Raw genomic sequence first — 20,163 nt, 5'->3', positions numbered from 1 at the left:
TGCATTTTGGCTGGAGCCTATCCCAGATGTCATGGGGTTAGAGGTGGTGTACCCCTTTGACAAGTTGCCCATCTAACACAGAGAGACAGAAAAGCATTCACACCTCCAGCTAATTTATAATCACCAATTAACCCAACAGCATGTTTTGGACTGTGGGAGGAAGCTGGAGAACCTGGAGAGAACCCACACAGGTACAGGGAGAACACAATGCCACACAGAAAACCCACCTGGCAGCTCAATGGATTCAAATCCAGGATCTTCTCAATGTTCTTCATCCATTGGTGCTAACCATAGCGCTACCATTTTGCCCTCTATTAAATATAAACCTATATGTAGAAAAGGATCAGTCATGGTAAATTATGCACACACCAGGCAGCTCAGCTGTCACACATGAAGTCACACTTTCAAAGTTAAATCAGTTTCGATTAACACCAGGTATCTTCAGGAGTCCTGAATGTGTCACAGCTTTTATTTTATTGTTAGCTCATCTAGCCAAAGGACCCATGAGCTTGTGGAATCCATTGTGTGTCAAGAGTACGAAACAGTATTAGTTCGAATTTAATCAAACTTACATACAAGGATCATATAAAGGGTCTTCAGCCAATTTGTGCCCAAAGTCCAGGTCATATTGTTTTTACAGACACATTTTCACTCCTCAGACTATTGACCTGTGTGTTTGCATGTGTCTATGTGCTATCTCTATATAATCTGGGGCATGGTTAACATTAGATTCTTGATGTTAATAAGTTTTGGATACCATAACTGCATATCGTGATCAGGGAGTGTTTTTACTACCACTTCTAAAGACCCTAATGATATCACACATAGATGATATTCTTAATGTAACATTAACTATTAACTTTTGTTAATGTCCACATATGGTAACATTAACAATCATGAACAGAATTTGTAGCAAAATCAGAATGATTTTATAAATAATGCAGACACCCGATTTGTGTCGATAATTATTCATTCGCTGTTTGACATCATTGTGTCTTTGGACCTTAAGCTTCACAGATGTGAACTTGTTTTACCTTAGTTACACAATGTGTCCTCTCCCCCCAACCCCCATGTGCACTATCCTTTATATATCCCAAAAGGTTGATTCTGTGCATCTGGATGTAGTGTTTTCAGTGGGAGAAATGTTCATCCAAGTGACTTTTTCAGGCTCTGTGCTCAGTATCCTTTATATACTTACTATGTAGAGGAACAGAATAATAACAGAAAAGACAACAATAAAAAAAGACACAATAAAATAATTATGAATGCCAGTAATTGGAACATAAGAAAGTTGAAAGTATTTTGTTAAATAGGTCGATTAATGATTAAAAAACACTGCACTTAATGGATCCTTGTGACCTATTTGGATAAGATGAGATAAGATGAGATGAGATTCACAAATTGCACTCCTAATCATGTAATCATGATCAAATCTGTACAATGTATATCCAATACATCTTCTTGACAATGTCAGTCCAACATTTTGGCCCTTAAGGGCACAGGTAGGGGTGGAATTTGATTGGATTATGTTACAAGGGGACATACTACTCACTTTACCCAAATTCAATCGGAGCGTGTTCAGTGCTTTTGCCCTCTTCAAAGCTCCAAAGTTCAGATGGGGACTGTGGATGTAGCCATGAGGTGTTTTACTCAAGTTCCAACTTTATACAGGGATTTTTACTAACTTATTTTTCCATAAGAAAAAAGAAACTCGCTCTTACTTTAAGCACTACATTCCTATTTACCAGCACACAATAAATGTTTAACGCACAGACAAATCTGGCAGTGCAGTGTATATAGGTTCTTGGCCAGCGTTCACAATTGTGAAATGTTACAGCACCTCTGGCCAAATTCCAGGAGCTATTATTTCTACTCAAGAGTGATTGCCCTGTTTTTCAGCTGGCCAGCTCTTTGGTTATGTAATCTGCAGATGTTTGGCTTCACTTTTGCTCCTCTTTATTCAGCCGAGCTCTCAGAAGACTGGTTTTACGATCTTAGTGAAAAACAACAGCTTCAATGTATTTAAAAGAAAAAGCCCCAGCAGACGAAAAACAGACCTGTCTTGGAGGGTAGAGTAGGTATTTCTTTTTTATGCCAAAGTGTATTTTAAATGTGCAAACCCCTCAAAAAAACAGAATAATGCAAGCGTGAAACATTTGGGAAACACAATATTGTTCATGCCTGATGGCGATTGTGCACGATCCACTTTCTTCAGCACAAGAACCGATCGATAAACTTCTTTTGTGTTCAGCTATGATCGACAGCATTAAGCGCTCTGGATTTCATTGACATGGATTAATCCCAAAGGTTAAAATACATAAAGATCAGCTTCCATGTATGTTGTGCTAACAGTTCCTATCATTATTGACCTCCGTTTGAAACTCCAGACTTTGCTTTTAGAAAAGACGTAATCACCTTTGTTTCACATTGATTATTTTCTGCCGAGTGTGGACTCTGAGCTCCAGTTATACAAACACGGAGCTGGAAGACAAAAACAACTGATGCAATAACACAGATGTTGGTCAAAGCGTGCTTTATGATTTCTTTGGCAAATACAGAAAGAGCCACAAAAAAAGAATTTAGTGATTTTTCTTCAAACAAACAACATGGATCTATCCACACAAAAAGAATTTCACTCATTAAAGTCAAGTCTGAGAAAACATGAGCTGTTAGTTCTTTGAAAAACTATTCAGGTCTGGTGACAAACTGTTTTCTCAGCGTGTGCAACATGTGTACATATACATGTAGATCCGATCTTCCTGGTTCTAGCAGTCATTGCATTCATAAAAATAGGAATCCTTTAGCAATAAGTGAAAAAACAGATATTGTGGTGGAGATTGGGAGGGGTGGTCCACCAAATGTGCAGAACACACAAATCAATAGGAGTGGGGTCTGCAGTTATGTAAATGTTTGTCCAATGGAAGGCAAACTCGCTGTGGGGAAAGCAGGGGCGCTCTGGGTCTCCAGAAGTTATTATGTAATACTGGCCGGCTGTATTTAAGGCCAGTCCAGACTGAAAATCAGAGGATTTCTTTGGAGTCTTTGTGGTATCAAGGTACACACTCATATGGATTGTTTTGGGGTTTTCTTGCTTTTACATTTTCAGTCAAATATTTAAAGATATCTAATTTTTCTGGTATTGCTTTTATTTTTTAAACACTATTGTAGCCCTGTGGAAGTACTTTTTGGAGTTTCATTACATTCTGCTCATCTTGAGGACTTGCAGTGCAGTGTGCATGTCTGTATTTCTATTGTTGTTCTCCATTATGCCTCCTTTTTTCTCTAACTGTCTGTGGTCTGTGCCTTCTTTCTCTTCTTCTTTCCTCGGAGGTAGAATGCTTCGGTACGTCGTAGCCCTCTCTCTCCTGGCACTGTCCTGGGCACAGGACTGCCAGGTAGCCAACATCAACGTCATGCAGAATTTTGACAAAACTAGGGTGAGTTGAAAAATATTAACTATGTTGTTATTTTTAAAAAAATGTTTTGCATAATTTCTGAGTAGTACTATTCCACTGTGATTTTTCTTTAATGTGTTCTTCTACTCGTAGTACGCGGGGACATGGTATGCTGTAGGGAAGAAGGATCCAGAAGGCTTGTTCTTGCTTGACAACATCGTGGCCCAGATAAATATTGAAGAAGATGGCAAAATGACTGCCACCGCTCAGGGCAGAGTCATCATCCTCAAGTAGGCTCTGTTCTGTGGAGGCTTTTGCTTTGAACGTGTGCAATTTGCAATATGAGATTTTTTTTTTGTCTCACATTTTTTGTAATGACTTATTCTCTCTGTTTGACCTCTAGCAACTGGGAGATGTGTGCCCACATGTTTGCCACATTCGAGGAGACTGCTGACCCTGCAAAGTTTAAGATGAAGTACTGGGGAGCTGCATCCTACTTGCAGACAGGAAGTAAGTTATGAAGTGAAAAGCACCTTTAACTTTCATGTTGAATCAAATTTGCCTTTGTTCAGACTTTAAAAAGAAATCCTTTCAACAATGAACGACCAGACACTGTAATTGTTACTTGATAGTCACCACCAGGGGGGGTTTTGACCTTAGGCCAACTGATAATATAACATAATGATCAACTGCTGCACTTAATTCGTGACCCTGGACACTGGAAAATGAATAGTTTTTTGTTGAGTTCAATTTTAATGTCAGGCTATGACTATGTATTTACTGTGTTATTAAAGAAAAAGGAGGTTAAGTAATAATTTTAGACATGGGATGCAATCACTAAAATATCAGTATCCACCACTGGATCAAACAGCAATATTTTTAAAAATTTTTACTTTAATTTTTAAAATAAAGTGAAAAAATATACACACACACACACACACACACACACACACACACATATATATATACATATATTTTCCTGTTATTTTGGCTTCATACTTTCTTTGTTGTTTTTTGTGTTTTTCTCAGTATGTTAGTTGAAAATTTGTAAATGAATGGTTTTGCAAAAGTAACCTCTCCTGTTCCGTCTCCTCCACACTCTCCATGCTCTTAGATGATGACCACTGGGTTATTGACACTGACTATGACAACTATGCGGTCCACTACTCCTGCAGACTAGTGGACGCTGATGGCACTTGCCTAGATGGGTACTCCTTCATATTCTCTCGTCACCCAACTGGCCTGAGGCCAGAAGACCAGCTAGTTGTCCTCCAGAAGAAGACAGACCTCTGTCTGTTGGGCAAATACAGACGTGTTGCACACACCGGTGGGTTGACTATGCTTTGATTCTTTGATCTGTGGCTTTTATCAGTCCGTCATTCAATAGGGTAAAAGACCAAGTGAATAATTGACTAAATTAAAAGCTGAAAATGCTTGTGGTCAGTCTCTGCCCAGCCTATATTGCCAATATTTTCAAAAATATAGGACAATAAAACGCTCAGTACTAATGCATGCATGAGATAAAGACATTAAAGCTACCGTATAGTTAACAGTGGTACTTCTCTCCCTTGTGTTGCAGGCTTCTGTGACAGTGGCACATCTCTTGACCCACAGTGACACTTTGCTGATCTTGGATTGAATCCCACTGCTTAGTCACCTCTTCTGTCTCCATCTCTATTATAAAAAAGCAGAACATTCTTCTTTAAAAATGAACCAAAACTGAACTATGAACAGTCACATTTATATAGCTGCAATCTCAAAATAAAAGGAAAGATGGTTGTTATTGTTCCCTTCCTATATTCCCTCATGAGTACCATTTAAAAAAAAACAATCAGAATGACTGATTATGTAATCAACCAATCAGCTCTCTCTCAATGTGACAAACAATTGTCTGTTAACCTGAATTTTTAGCAGTACTGCAGCTCTGGGTAAGAACCACCATGTCTATTATAAAGAAAACACTGGTTCAGTGTTCTTAATGAACACACAGTATCTTGTAGTCCTCGAGGAGATATTGTTTTTTAACTATACATACACAGATACACATTAGCTCATGTGCTATATATTTATAGGGTCATAAAAGAGCAGTTAAGTTGTTTCTTCTTCGTATGATGTGTGCTTCTTGATCCAGTTTTTGAAATAAAACATTCATACCATTGTGGCTCACTTCATTCTTTATAACCCTTTAAATATTTATCTACGTTCCTGGATCGCAAATAATGAATTAATGTCGTTGCTTTTTGATTCAGTCAGACAAAACACATCAAAAGTACAGCCAAGTAGAATTTTTTGCATTTTTAAATCTTTTATAATTGCGCTACAACAAAACAAAGCAAAAGGGAAAAAACACGAGGGTACAAATTAAGCTTCTAGCAGTGGCTTCTTACATGTTTGTTAAGCAACTAGCATGGAAAAATATATTTATAATTAACACATACTGCGCATTCTGATCAGAGGTGAACATCAGTTTAATTAATATGATTTTTGTGGAAAACAAGAAATTGATGATCTTGCTTTTTTTTTAAAAATGGGTACTAATTGCTAAATTAGTAAGGATGGGGTGTGAACTTCTTTATGCTTCTGCTAGTGAGGTTGCCATAAACATACCACAAGAAGCCCTGCTTTAGCTGATAAGCTTTGTGAACACTGTACATGCAAAATAGCAACATGCTAGCTGACATTTGCATAGGTTAAAGTTTGTCTGGAAAACACAACTGATCTTGTAGTATAGATTGATATGAACCACTCCAAAATATCAACAACTAAAAAAAAGAAAGAAAAACTAAACAGGGGTGATGTGGTGGGAGGAGATTTACATCTTTATTGCACATTTTTGTACAGTACAGTACAGATCATGGCAAAACTACTTTGGTGTACATGATTAAAATAAATCAGGTTTAAAACAAAAAAACACAGGTAAACTTGTTGATAAAAGTTGGATCCTATGATCTTCTATGAGAGCTAGCCCAAATCAAAACAACCACATATAAGATGCACAGCAGTGTTTGTCTCATGTCAACTGGTCACACTGCCAAGGCTGCGAGAGTAGACACCTTAACCACTTTCCCCCACTACCGGGAGGACCTTTAGTAATCCCTGCCTTAAATAGTTTAGCACAAGGAATTAACTCATGCAATCTCATTCCAGCTTTAAATGGCCGCAGGCTTGAAAAGTCAAGGTGGAGATTGAAGTGAGCTTCACTTGAACAGGAAAGAATACAGGGACAACCACCCACATGTGACTAGATAAGCTCCCAACTGCTGTACATTTTAAGTCTGGTTCAGTTCAGGCAAATAAAAGTATGCGATCAGCTTTGGGAGAAAAACTTGGTCATGGTTTGGGATACTTTACACAGCTGTTTACATGTTAAACAGAGAAACGCTTTAGCAATCACACAAACATCACTGACATAACCGAAAACACATGGCTAATTAGGTGGTCATAACACTTTCACATAAAGCCAGCCAAAAAGAAACACGACTACTGCTGCCGCTGAAGATGGAAGGAATAAAAAGAGGAGTTTAGAAAGTGTGTGTTTAGCCGTTTCATCAGTGGAGTATATTAGACAGGCTTGTAAACTTTTATGCAAAATAACATTAACAATATTCCCTCGATACAAAGAAGGCCAATACAAATGCAAAACATTGTCTGGTGATACATACTGAAGCAAAATAAAACTAAAATCACTGAAAAGAGACAGTAGTTCACCAATTAAAAACAAAAACACAAGAATAAATACTGTGAGATACACACACACACACACACACACACACACACACACACACACACACACACACACACACACACACACACACACACACACACACACACACACACACACACACACACACACACACACACACACACACACACACACACCAAAACAAAACTGAATTTACCAAGAGTTTAACAAACAGCAAAATCTAAACAGAAAGGCCCCAGATGTAACTATATGGATGGAGTATTAAAGATTTTTTTTTTTTTTTTTAACTGTAAATGAGGAGATATTTGGTGATTTTCTACTTGCAAGAAGAGCTGGAGTACATGTTTGAGTGATTTGCATGTTAAGAATATCCTTCAAATCCCTTCTATTTAAAAAACAAAACAAAAAACGTATCTACACAAGCATTCAAGTATCGCACCTGTTTGGATATTGAATGGGGGAAGAAAAACAAAAAAAACAAAACAAAAAAAAAACAAAAAAAAACAAAAAAAAAAAACAACAACAGAGTAAAAAAGCCAAAACACTGTTTTAAAAAAATTTTTTAAAATCATTTTTCAATGGACACCACAGACCATCATTCTTGGAAAATAATGCACAATATGTCCCATGATTTCTTACATAAATGAATATTTTATACATTTATGTTAAATGATCATTAAGGTGGTATTTCTAACTTTGCGATAAAAGAAGAGGATCGAATGCAAGTGGTCTCCAGTGACTTTAAGAAATATCTTATACTCTGTTATCAGTGCTATGTTTGTAGAGTCAGTGTCTAAAACTGCCTGTTCATCGTTTTATTATACCTAGATTCAAAAACACAAATTTCCTGAATGAATCAGAAATCTTGTAGAGTGATTCTTGTGTTTGTTTTTACCCCTTTGACTAAGTGGAGGTCCGGACATGCACACTGAGAATCACTCATCTAGACTGATGTGTTAGCTTACGCAAAGCAGTAATCGATGTGAGTCAGCAGCTCTCTGTGACGACTGGTGGGATAAGGCGCCCGACACTTTGGGCACTCCAGGAAACTCTCATCCAGGAGGTTGGTGACTTTAGATGGGGATGTAGGGCCAAGAGGGTTTTCAATAGTGAGACGCTCAAACTCGAGGCTATTATACGAGCTGGGCTCTGAAAAGCGAGCATTTGGCTGCTTCTGAAACACAAAACATGACAATACATTCATTTAGCAGAAGCCCTGGTGCTTTAATTGGATACAAAAATGGGACTGAAGTCTTGGACGCCAGTGTTCAACAAGAGCCATCACATTTCTTCTCCATTATTAAAGTCTAACACTTACAGCAGATTCCAGGTTTGCAATCTGATCACGGGCCTTGCGAAGCTCCTTCAGCACCTTATGTAACTGGTGCTGCATGCTCTGACGATCAATTTTTTCATTCTCAAAGTCCTTGGCAGAGAGTTGGATCTTAGGAGGGGCAGAAATAAACGGGAAGTAGAGAGCACAAGTGGGAACAGTTTGGATTGCAACACTTAAAAAACACTGCTCAAAACTGTTACAACTCTACATCACATACTACCCAGAAGGGCCGTGCTGACAGATTTTCCACTCATAAGTGGGTGGTGAACATTAAGATTGTGCAATCAGTAATTACTGATCTCTCAGTTTTTTTGACTTCTCACAGTTCCTAGTGATTATATATTTGTTTTAATAAATCCAACACTCGTCTGGACTTCTTGAGTTGCTTGAAGACGTTTCACCTCTCATCCGAGAAGCTTCTTCAGTTCTAAGGATCAGTGGTGGAGAGTCCCACCACTGGGGGAGGAACACCCTTCAACTGGTGCGGGAGTATGAAAAGGAATCAAGAAAACTAGCGGATTATAGGAACCATCTCCGTTTCAACCTGAGATGCAGACAAAGCAGAGTTGTTCCCAAGAGCCTGCGCCTTGGATCCACTGTCAGGGGACACAGAGCGGACTTGATTCTACAGAGAGCACAAAATCAGCTTTTAAGTGAAAGGATAAGACAGGTCCATTTCACTATAGATGCCCTCCAGAGCAAGATTAGCCAGACACTGCAGGAACTGGAAACCCTTCTACCCTCTCCTATTCTAGAAGAGGTTTACAAGTTTGTGGACAACGCTCAGCGGGCACAACACTCCAAAGGAAAAGAAAGACAACGCAGGAAATTCCACACCTTACTTTCGAAAACCCTCCCCCCTCAGCCTGAATCTACACAACTCAGCGAAGAACACACACCTGAGGACAGTCAGGAAAAATGGGTGAAGAACTTTTCAGACCGGAATCTCACTGAACCGGAAAAGAGGGTTTTAGCCAAAGGACTCAATTTTGCCATTTCTCCCCAACAGTTGCCCATAGTGGACCTCATCACAGCCACAGAAACTGCCATACGGATTAACAAATTATCCCAGACAGAAGCAGAACAGATCAGGATGAAAGTCTCAGCCACCCTCTCCAGTGCCAAAGTCCCTCCGTCTAACCTCACATTACAAGAAAAGAAGGTCGTCGCTTCCCTGAGTAAAGACCACAACATCACTATATTACCAGCAGATAAGGGAAGGTGCACCGTGGTCCTAAACACAACGGATTACCACACAAAGATCACTACTCTCCTCAGTGACAACAATACCTATGAAGCCTTAAAGCGAGACCCCACAAGCAGCTACAAAAAGAAAGTTATAGCTTGCCTTCAAGACCTTGAAAGGGACAAAGTCATTGACCGCCTCACATATCACCGCCTTTACCCAGGGGATGCCATACTCTGCATTTATGGACTTCCTAAGATCCACAAGGAAGGTGTCCCACTCAGACCCATTGTCAGTAGCATAAACTCAGCCACTTACAACATCGCGAAACACCTTGCAACCGTCCTAGCACCTCTTGTGGGGAACACCCCACATCACACCAAGAACTCCACCGACTTCACAGACAAGGTCCAGAAACTTACCCTGGATCCAGATGAAACCATGGTGTCCTTTGATGTAGTCTCACTCTTCACTTGCATACCCACCACGGAGGCAGTGGAGACTGTCAGAAAACGACTACAAGAAGACAGCTCCTTGGAAGACAGGACCAACTTCACACCCGATCAGATTTGCACACTGTTAGACCTCTGCCTCACCACTACATATCTCAAATACAACGAAGATTTCTACAGACAAAAACATGGCTGCGCCATGGGCTCCCCTGTGTCACCTATTGTAGCCAACCTTTACATGGAGGAAGTGGAAAGAAAGGCTCTTGGCTCTTTTAAAGGGAGAGTACCCAGCCACTGGTACAGATATGTAGACGACACCTGGGTCAAAATCAAAAGACAAGAAGTGGAATCCTTCACTGCGCACATTAACGCCGTGGATAAAAACATCAAGTTCACCAGGGAAGACACAAAGGATAACTGCTTGCCTTTCCTGGACTGCGCCGTGCACATTGAAGAGAATGGCAACCTCAACATTGAAGTTTACCGGAAGCCCACACACACGGACCAGTACCTCCTCTTTGACTCCCATCACCCTCTGGAACATAAACTTGGAGTAATCAGGACCCTACACCACCGGGCAGAACATGTTCCCTCTAAGCCTGAAGGGAAAAAGAAGGAACACACACATGTAAAGGAAGCACTTAAAACATGTGGCTATCCTAATTGGGCATTTATAAAGTCAGCAAAGATGCACAGAAAAGAAGATCAGACACCAGCGAGGGAGGATAAGAAGGACAGACGCAACAACATTGTCATCCCCTATGTAGCCGGTGTATCAGAGAAACTCAGGAGAGTTTTCTCCAAACACGACATCCCAGTATACTTCAGACCCAGCAACACACTCAGACAGAAACTGGTTCACCCTAAAGACAAAACTCCTAAACACAAACTGAACAATGTGGTGTATGCGGTACAGTGCAGCGAGGAATGCCCAGACCTCTACATTGGAGAGACCAAACAGCCACTTCACAAGCGCATGGCACAACACAGAAGAGCCACCTCCACGGGACAAGACTCAGCAGTTCATCTGCATCTAAAGGATAAAGGTCACTCATTCGAGGATGCCAACGTTCACATTTTGGACAGAGAGGACAGATGGTTTGAAAGAGGAGTGAAAGAAGCCATTTACGTCCACTGTGAGCGACCATCTTTGAACAGAGACGGTGGTTTACGACACCAACTGTCTGCCATCTATAATCCAGTTTTGAGATCCCTTCCCAGACGCCTTAACGCCCACTCACATCCTGGGCCATCTGACCTCAGGAAATCACATGATAGGGTGGGGCCAGGTTTCACAATGAGCTCACCCGAAACTCTGGCTGATTAGGACCCACACCCGCTTTCACACCTTGGCTCATGTGATTAGGTAGAGGATCATCAGGGGGTCCTTTGTCCCCCTTTGGGGGGGAAACTCCCACTAGGTTTAAATCTGGGACTCTCCACCACTGATCCTTAGAACTGAAGAAGCTTCTCGGATGAGAGGTGAAACGCCTTCAAGCAACTCAAGAAGTCCAGACGCTTTTCTTTGCAAACTCCTTAGTCTACGATGACTTGGATGACTGAGAACCTTCACAGACAAATCCAACACTCAATTACAAACAAAGATTCCTATCAAGAGGAACAATTTGGGTAAAATGTAAACGCAGAGTGTTACCTGTTGCTCCAGTGCTGCGATTCTTCTCTGCTCTTCCTTCTGGCTCAGGAGGGACTTCTGCAGCATATTTACCTGTGAAGCACATGATCAAGGCAAGGCAAACACACTTGTATAGCACCATTAAAGAGTAACACACATGCTATCAGTCAGTTCTTTTCTTTTCAGATAACCCTGGAGCTGTATTTTATTTAAATATGCTGGTACATCTATTGTGCTCTTGCACTTTACTTATTAAATATAATTGCTAATGGATGAGGTCTTTCCATTTTATATGCAACCCTATGAATGCAGACTTTTTTAGCATTACAAATGTTTTGAAAGAAAGACTTTGATAAATAAATAAATAAATAAATATATATATATATATATTACTGAATAGTGACTAAAGGAGACAAGACCCCGAATGGGAGTCTCACCTGCAATAGAAGCTCAGCAGATCTCTTCTTCTCCTCCTCCAATCTGATATCCATATTCTCCAGTTCCACCCTCATTCTGTCTGCACGCTCAGACGACTCCTTTCTCTCCTCACAGACTGCATGTCTGGATAAATGGTTTATTTATTCCATAAAGGTATCAGCAATATTCACATTTGTAGTACTTAGACATCAGTTAAAGCCATTAACAGTCACTATGTGTGGATTCTTAAGGGCTCTTTAGTGTCACCCCTCTGTATTCAAGAACCTGGGCTTGTAAACTTCTTTTGCATAAGTTGCAAAGCCAGTTGGAATCCATAAATAAATCAGCTAACTGTATATTCAAAGGAAGTGTCCCATTTAACCTGGAGTTTGGCCACATCCACCTTAGTTAGGTGCTAGGACTTTCTTTACCTGTTGCTAAGTCGCTCTGCCTGCAGATCCATCTTGGCCTCCTCCAGCTCTTTGCACTTGTCTTCGTACTTCCTCAGAAAGGATGACAGCTCGCAGCACTTGTCGTCGTACTTCCTCTGCAGTGCCAACATCTCCTCCTGAACCCTGGTGACCTGCTCCCGCTGAGAGTACAGCTCAGCCTGAGCTTTCAAGGCCTACCAGGTGCAGACAAGGCAAATTGTAGGATATTTTATACATTTCGCCTACTTCGTTCTTTAAAGGAATGCTATAGCTCAGTTACAAAGACATCTGAATTCAAGAAATGCTCAGTGAAACTAGCCCAGTTGCTTTCTTTTAAATCGATGTGAATTTCAGTGAATTTGCACATTGTTTGATAGAGACTGCAAGAATTATCAGCATGAGCAGCACAAGCCACAACACGGAGAATATATAAAGAAAGGGGAGCAATCTGGCAAAGTTGTTAATCAAAATGAGTAAATTGTGATTACATGAAATCTGCTTGGCATTTACCTGCTCCCGATGGACACCGAGCTCCTGTCTGGCCCTGGTAACCTGCTCTTTTTGGCTCTCCAGGTCTTTCTGCATCCCAGACACCAAGTGGTCATATTGGCTTTTCAGCTGAGATTCCTTTTCTGGATCTGCCAAGTTGGCAGGAGCTGAGACAAGTAGTGTTAGTCAGCAAATGAAGAAGCTAATAAAAACATTATTTGCAGTGAAAATGTTAGAATTATCTTTGTGAAAGCTGTATGGAAGGCTCAATCCTGACCGCTACTGGATTTGAACACATTTTTTTTCCGACATCATCACCCATTAAATCCTTTTCTAATTCAAAGCCTGTTGCTGTTGCATTTTATTTAACTTAAAAAACAAAAATCTCCAAATTACATTCATTTTCCTGGCTTGCCCCCTTCACTTTCCACGCCATGTGTGTCTCAAAAAAAGCTGCTTGTTAGGCCAAAAGAAAATTTTCCATTTACTGTATGATTGTTGTGAATAATAAGGGAATAGTGAGCGAAGCCAATTCAGTTCCCCCCACACTTCCTACCCTCTGGACTGGCCTCTTGTTTGGTTTGTTGCTGCTTTGCCTGAGCCAGCTGCTGTTCCAGCTCTAAAATACGGGCCAGGACAGACTGCACATAGGCCTCTCTCTGCTGGTCGTACACAAGCCACTGCTGGTTCTTCTCCAGAGCCTGGTAGGGAGAGAGACACAGCCTACAATGACAAACTGAATCCTATACACTACATGTGAACTTTTCAGCTGCTCAAATTCATGAGCACATCATTCGGTAGCAGGATACAGATGATTCGTTACAAATAGGTGAACATCATCTTGCTGGACTCACATCTTTCAGTTGATCTTGTATCATTACGAGGTCTGCAGCAGGTGCCTGTCCATTCTGGAGAGAGAAAACGTCTTTAGGTTCACTCGAGTTGGATTTATGCGGCATTAGCATCAACACTTACATCTGATCTAGCCATCATAAAAATGTTAATACTTTCATTAAGAAAAGATTGGGTTTCATTTGTATTAGCAAATCCTAATAATAAAAGGTCTATGCAATATGCATCCGAGCTGTGGAGCTGCTGTCTGCACCTGTGCCTTCCTTTTACTATAATTGTTCTGGACATAGCAGAGTCTTAAAGGTGAATTTTAAAAAAGTGGCTCAATTCAAGGGAGCCAAAGCTCCCGGAAAATAAAGAGACCCTGTCATTCCCCCAGCAATACAAGAACCAAATCACGTGATGATTGCAGCTTGTTTGTCTGTCCATTTGCCAGGAGATTGCACAGAAACGAAGACAAAGAAACTTGGTGGAGAGTTGCAGCGTGCAAAGGAAGGAAAAACAGAAGGATGCACTCTCACAGCATCCTCTGGTTTTATAGTACTGCAGGTCAGCTGAGTTGTATGTGCTGCATTTGTGTTATTCTGTTTATCCAGCTTCAAGGGCAAATACTCACACACTAAAAACTTCAGGTTATACAAGGTTGAGACAACAAAGGTGTAGCGGGTTCAGGTTTTTCCATCTTCTAAATGAGAATGAAAAGAAAAACACTATCGCAAATTATCAGCACAAGCACTGGTTTTAATAGATCCATGTGAGAGACGAGGATATCAAATCTGGTGCAAATTCTATTCATCGCTAGAGACACAGTCATCTCCTAATTCTGTCACCCTAACTCTGATGCCTACATGGCCGATCCCAGCAGCTCCTATAAAACCTTCACAGCGCTGTTGGAGTATGCATCTAAATGATCATCTCTGTGCTAAAGCTCTGTGAGCAACGTGATGGATTTGAATGTGCAGCCCATAAACTATGCCCACTAACAGCTTTTCCAAATTCAAGAAGAAGAGAAATAGGTGGCGTGGTCAGATTATATCTAGTAATGTAAAACCTGCTAAACGAAGCGAAGAGTATTGCTGTAAAAAACAAAACATAACCTTGAAGATATTAAGACATAAGAATTTAAAATAAAAAAAAAAAATCCATAGAGCTCTGCATGAAAAGACTACAAAGGCAACAAGTACCAACTACTCCTCTCACATATCAAGTAATTCAAGTATTGCACTGTAATGCTTTCCAGCCTTGGACTCAAGTTAGACTTGAAACAGTATAAAAACAATCTAAGACCATTTACATTCAACCAGCATTAACACCCTTCTGGTGACCTTCATGAGTAACAAAAAAGGAAAAAAAGAAGAAGGAAATAAGAAATCTCTGGGTTTCTTGTAAAAAAGAAAAAGAAAACTACTTTTGATTTTGAGTAATATTTGAAGCACAATGGAAAGCAAGGAGATAAAAAAAAAAAAAAATTTGTGATAGTGCTGTTTTGTACATCACTGAATAATGTTTTCTGTGTGTCTGTGTGTAACCGATTATGATTAAAACAGCAGGACTTTGATAAAATATACTGCGGGTGAACTCCATTTAAAACACAGGCTGAATTGATTTTTACGTTTGTAGTACTATGAGCAGGGCTTCATCAGCCCCACCTCCAGAAAGGTACTTTTGTCCACAAAGGGAGGTATGACATGACTGAGTCTTCCTCAAGTCCCTACTTGTGATTTTTGCCACCAAAGCCTCTTCAGAAGCCAAGAGGAATCCTGATGGGCAGCAGGACCTGCTGCACTCAAAGCATCAAAGGGCTACCTTTAAGAGCCTACAGTGACAAAGGAAGTGGCACCTGCAGATTCACTGAAGGCTCTCACACTGCTGAATATGAATCATTTGATGCTTTAGTCAAAGTGTTATTTGAACAAAGATGCTATTTTGTCCTTCATGACACTATTGTGAAGGCTGTGATACTGCCAGGGGTGCTAATAGCTGGCAAAGAAGACAAAGGGAAAAATATTTTCATTATAAGCAATGTGTAATTTGAGACTTTCATTAGAACAAATTAGTAAATCTGCTGCAGCTAATGTTAGATGATGAAGAATATAATTGGAGGTCACACAGTGCCACCTAATGGACAAATAAACAGCTGCACTTGGATTTTCAAACAAACCTCATCTCATGAAGTAGTTATTGAAGAAAAATAAATAAATAAATAAATAAAAGAAGAGAAAAAGCTTCTGGTGAAATGTGAGGGAAAAAAATGAAAGTCTAAGGTGCATCAACCTCTGATCAAAACAAATGCCTTTACCACGAGCAAATATTACACTTATATTTTACTTTTAGTCAGCCTCCAGTTTTGTAACACAAGTCAAGCAACAGCTAAAACTGAATTTAATTTGACCAGATTGTTACAAAACAAAAGAAACAGCTCTACTGCATCAGCACTATAGATACAGAAGAAGGGAAAAAATAAATCAGAGGAGGATATTAGAATGGGAGGCAGAGGACAGAAAGCTGTTGCAGGATTTAATCCGAGACCAGGGGGAAAATTTGCTGTCAGAGGAAGGGATATAACTACTCAAGCAACTCTGTTCCTTGGCAATTTCTGACAAAAAGAGGGTGCAACTTTTTCCTAAAGTTTTTCTCTTTTTCTTCACACTCAAATAAAATGATTTGTGCTAGCCCAGGCGTACTCATAAATGCATGCAGTCATGGTATAAAGACAGTGCATGTTGGGTTTTACAAATTAAGACAATTAAAAAAAAGTCAGGTTCTTGTCAAGTTCTACATTTTTAAAAAGCCTCAGATAAAAAACAAGATGTGATATATTACACTGTGTATTTATTTAACAAAAAAGAAGCCAAAATGTAGAAACACTGTGTGGGAAAAACTGAATAGAACTTGCGTTGAGTAGCTTGTAAAACCAAATTTAGCAGCAAAAGATAGAAGTAATTGCTTTCTGCATGACTTTATCAGTCTCTTACATCATTGTGTCTGGACTTTATGTGATTTCAATACACTGATTCTTTTCTTTTTCAGCTATTCTGTTGCAGATTTGGGACTATTGTTCTTCTGTATGAGCCAATTTAGGCCAAGCTTTAACTGTCAGACAGATGGTCAACTCGACGACTGCAAAGCGCCCAGACCCTGTGACTACAAAACAAGCCCAAATCATCACCCCTCCATCACCATGCTCGACAGCTGATACGAGGAGTTTGTGCTGATATGGTGCGTTTGGTTTTCACCAAATGTGGCGCTGTGCATTTGGTCTTGTCCTTCCAAAGTCTTGTTATTTGCTCACATCTAACTTTGCAAAACTAAATCGTAGTGCTGTGTTATTTTTAGAGAGATGTTTTTTTGCTGGCAACCTTTCCAAGCAAGTCATACAATTAGAAAAAGACTAAAGTATCATCATGAACTTGAAGATTTAACAAGTTAACTGAGGGCTGTAGAGTCTGAGATGTTGCTCCTGGGTTGTTGTTGTTTTTTGGGTTTTTTTGCAGCTTCTCTGAGCTTTGGAAAGACTTACCTTAGGGGATAGTGGTATGCGCTTATCAGTGTAATAAAACGAATACCACTATGGTAGTAGATTTCAAAAACAAGTAGAGTAGAGTACAGATTAATAAGGCAACTGGTCGTTTGTAAAAGGAGACACTGACCCTGGCTAATAAAAAAAGAGGTTATAATATCAACCTAACGCCACCTGGGTTTCTAGAGTCTGACATCGGGCAGAAACAGTGGCCAGCTTGTTTTTCAGATTCTCCGTCTCCTGTGACAAACTCTGGAACAACGCGTCTCTCTGCTCTGCTTCTTTCCTCCGCTGCTCCAGCTGAGCTTGCAGCGACGCCACCACCTGAAATGCACACAAAACAACACAAAGCAAACAACAACTTGACTAGCCTCCAAAACAACCTGTAGCCAAAACAACACAATTCTCTTTAAGCAGGGATGGTTTGTGTTTTCCAGGCAGTTATCCCCTTCACACAACTGACATAGCACAGCTGGCTGACAGTGTGCTGGTCCACACAGCAGCTCCAATTTCTTTCTTTCTTTCTTTTTTTTAAAGTGCATTTCTTGATGAAGGTTAACAACCACAAGGCAAATGTGATTAATATCTGGGTTACATGAAATATTGATATTCTATTTGTCAGAGTGTGTCATTTCCATGTTTAGTTATTCCAGCTAGCCCAAATTAAACACCAACAGAACTTCAAAAATAGACAAAAGCAAAGTCTACAGCATAGCAGTAACTTGTTTTGAATGTTAATCCACGCAAAAAGACCCACTGCAGACAGATAGCTTATGAGTCAAGTGAACAGCTCATAACACCATGTGTTAGTATGCCGTTTCTGTTAGTCGTCAAAACTTCACTTTGCTGAGCTGCTGTCAAGATGAGATAGAAGCCATTTCCCCCCAACTGTTTTTGTGGCAGCTTACTGGAATTCTAGTACATTTTTTTCCCTCTCTCTTTCTGACAGTTGTCTGCTGCTAGCAATACATATGCCACCAATACAATGCCACGAATGCAACATATCTTGAAAAGTCGAGTACTCTCAAAGATACAGCTGCAAGTCTATCTTGTCATTCTGAGCTGAAAAGTGTCCAACTATCTGACCACGTTCACAGAGGACTTCTTGATGGATAGAGCTATAAGAGTCGACTGTATATGTGATTTTTAACAGTGTATTTCTGTAGAGAGGTGTTGTGTGTACCTCTCCTCCTTTAGCTGACAGCTGCTGTCTCAGAGTTTCCAGCTCCTGCTCTTTCACCAGCAACTGCTGGTTGTTCCTCTCTCTCAAGGTCTCGAGGGAAAGAATCCTCTGAAACAACCAATATTAGACACACACACACACATATAACAAAAAAAAAACCAAAAAAAAACAAGGAAGTGCTACAGGTGCTTAATGTTACTGAGAAAGCCAAGACCTCCTTTTACCTCCAGCAGCTTGCTTTTGTCCGCATCGGGCGGTTTGATGTGCCGTTTGGCCAGGTCATCAATCTTTTTTTTCAGGTGAGCATTTTCTTTCTTGACTTTTTCCAGCTCTGCCTCAGCCTTGGAGCCAGGGCTGCTGGATTTGAAACCCAACTTGGCAACTATGGTTTCTTTGGCACTTTTAGATGTCATGGCTGCTTCTGTTGTTACTAAGTGCAGTGCTCTGGGAAGAAAAGTAAAGTGACTGTGCTGGTGTTGGATCCACCAGAAGGTATGCAGTTTAATTTGAATCAAAGAATTTCGTGCAAGCACTCCAAGTGAAGAGCAGCTCACAACACACCCTCAGCTATGAACACAGCGAAATGAAAAACAGAGACAGAAGTGGAACTGACTATTAATAATAAATTTTTACAAAAGGCGAGTTGAGTCAAAATCGACACACCCGTCGTGCTTTCAATGAACATCGACATTTCCTACATCTTTTTCTATTTCATTTAGTCCAATATTGGAATAAGTTTAATTCCTCACATTTACATTGCATAGTGCCAATAAAAGAAAATCCTTTCATGTTAATTAAACATGAGAAGAATAAAATAAAAAACATGACAGCTGATTACACTACCAATTCTCGTGCGCATGTCAATCGTAGCTAGCAAACACAAATTAACGCAATATTATTTTTTCTGTCGTACATGTAGTGTTGAAAACAAACGTTATAGGCATACACACACAACCAAACAAAATATTTAAATATTTAATACTTACAAAGAGAACACGGAGACGGAAGTTATCCACTAAATATTGTCTGTTTTGTTGTGAGACCGTTTTTAAACGACACTTTCGTTTCCTGAAGTTTGAATTGGCGCGCGTTGACGTCACGCCCGTGACGTGCACCGAGGTGCGCATGCTTATGTATCCTTGGGTATCCCGAATAGTGAAATGTTGGGCGGTTCAACGGGGGGCAAAAAAATCTCTGTAAAGGTAATTTGAAACGCTATTTATTTAATGTCGTGCATTTACATACGAGAACCCTCAGAAGTCTAACTAATTAGGAAGTAGAGTAATTATTTATTTATTTAGCTTTTTGGCCAACGGCTCCTCGTTTTGTTAGCCCGGGCTGTCTGTTGCGCTTTATGAAACGAACAGACAGATTAGAGCTAGTTTGGCTAGTTGAACCTGCATGTCAGAAACAACAGGCTCTTGCCTTTGCAATACACGAAATATTTAAAGGCGATTTTATAGAACGCTCCGAGACTTATGATTTGTCAGTGATTGATACTGAAGTGACATTGGAAATCTATTCGGATCAGATACTGTATATGAACAGTTATCTGAATAAATTTTT

General features: G+C 40.0%; 2 protein-coding genes across 2 annotated transcripts; one reads left to right on the top strand and one right to left on the bottom strand.

The window, feature by feature from the left end:
* The first annotated feature begins 2,902 nt into the window (after positions 1-2,902).
* Positions 2,903-5,553, top strand: rbp4 (retinol binding protein 4, plasma). The gene is made up of 6 exons (XM_031751932.2): positions 2,903-3,055; positions 3,335-3,437; positions 3,549-3,685; positions 3,799-3,905; positions 4,510-4,722; positions 4,975-5,553. Exons 2-6 carry the CDS (start codon positions 3,336-3,338, stop codon positions 5,010-5,012), a joined length of 597 nt encoding a protein of 198 aa, XP_031607792.1. The 5' UTR covers positions 2,903-3,055; position 3,335; the 3' UTR covers positions 5,013-5,553.
* Positions 5,554-6,188: 635 nt separating this feature from the next.
* cep55l (centrosomal protein 55 like) lies at positions 6,189-19,690 on the bottom strand. The gene is made up of 12 exons (XM_031751933.2): positions 19,584-19,690; positions 18,822-19,041; positions 18,598-18,705; positions 17,589-17,738; positions 13,897-13,950; positions 13,599-13,743; positions 13,064-13,209; positions 12,554-12,747; positions 12,143-12,266; positions 11,727-11,798; positions 8,417-8,542; positions 6,189-8,272 (listed from the first exon to the last, which is right to left on the bottom strand). The coding sequence occupies exons 2-12, from the start codon at positions 19,008-19,010 to the stop codon at positions 8,060-8,062; spliced, it is 1,521 nt and encodes a 506-aa protein (XP_031607793.2). The 5' UTR covers positions 19,011-19,041; positions 19,584-19,690; the 3' UTR covers positions 6,189-8,059.
* Positions 19,691-20,163: the final 473 nt, after the last annotated feature.

Source organism: Oreochromis aureus, linkage group 8 (assembly GCF_013358895.1).
Source record: "Oreochromis aureus strain Israel breed Guangdong linkage group 8, ZZ_aureus, whole genome shotgun sequence".
Taxonomy (NCBI): domain Eukaryota; kingdom Metazoa; phylum Chordata; class Actinopteri; order Cichliformes; family Cichlidae; genus Oreochromis; species Oreochromis aureus.
The sequence above is the reverse complement of the archived record's forward strand: the minus strand, read 5'-3'. Positions and strand labels throughout refer to the sequence as shown.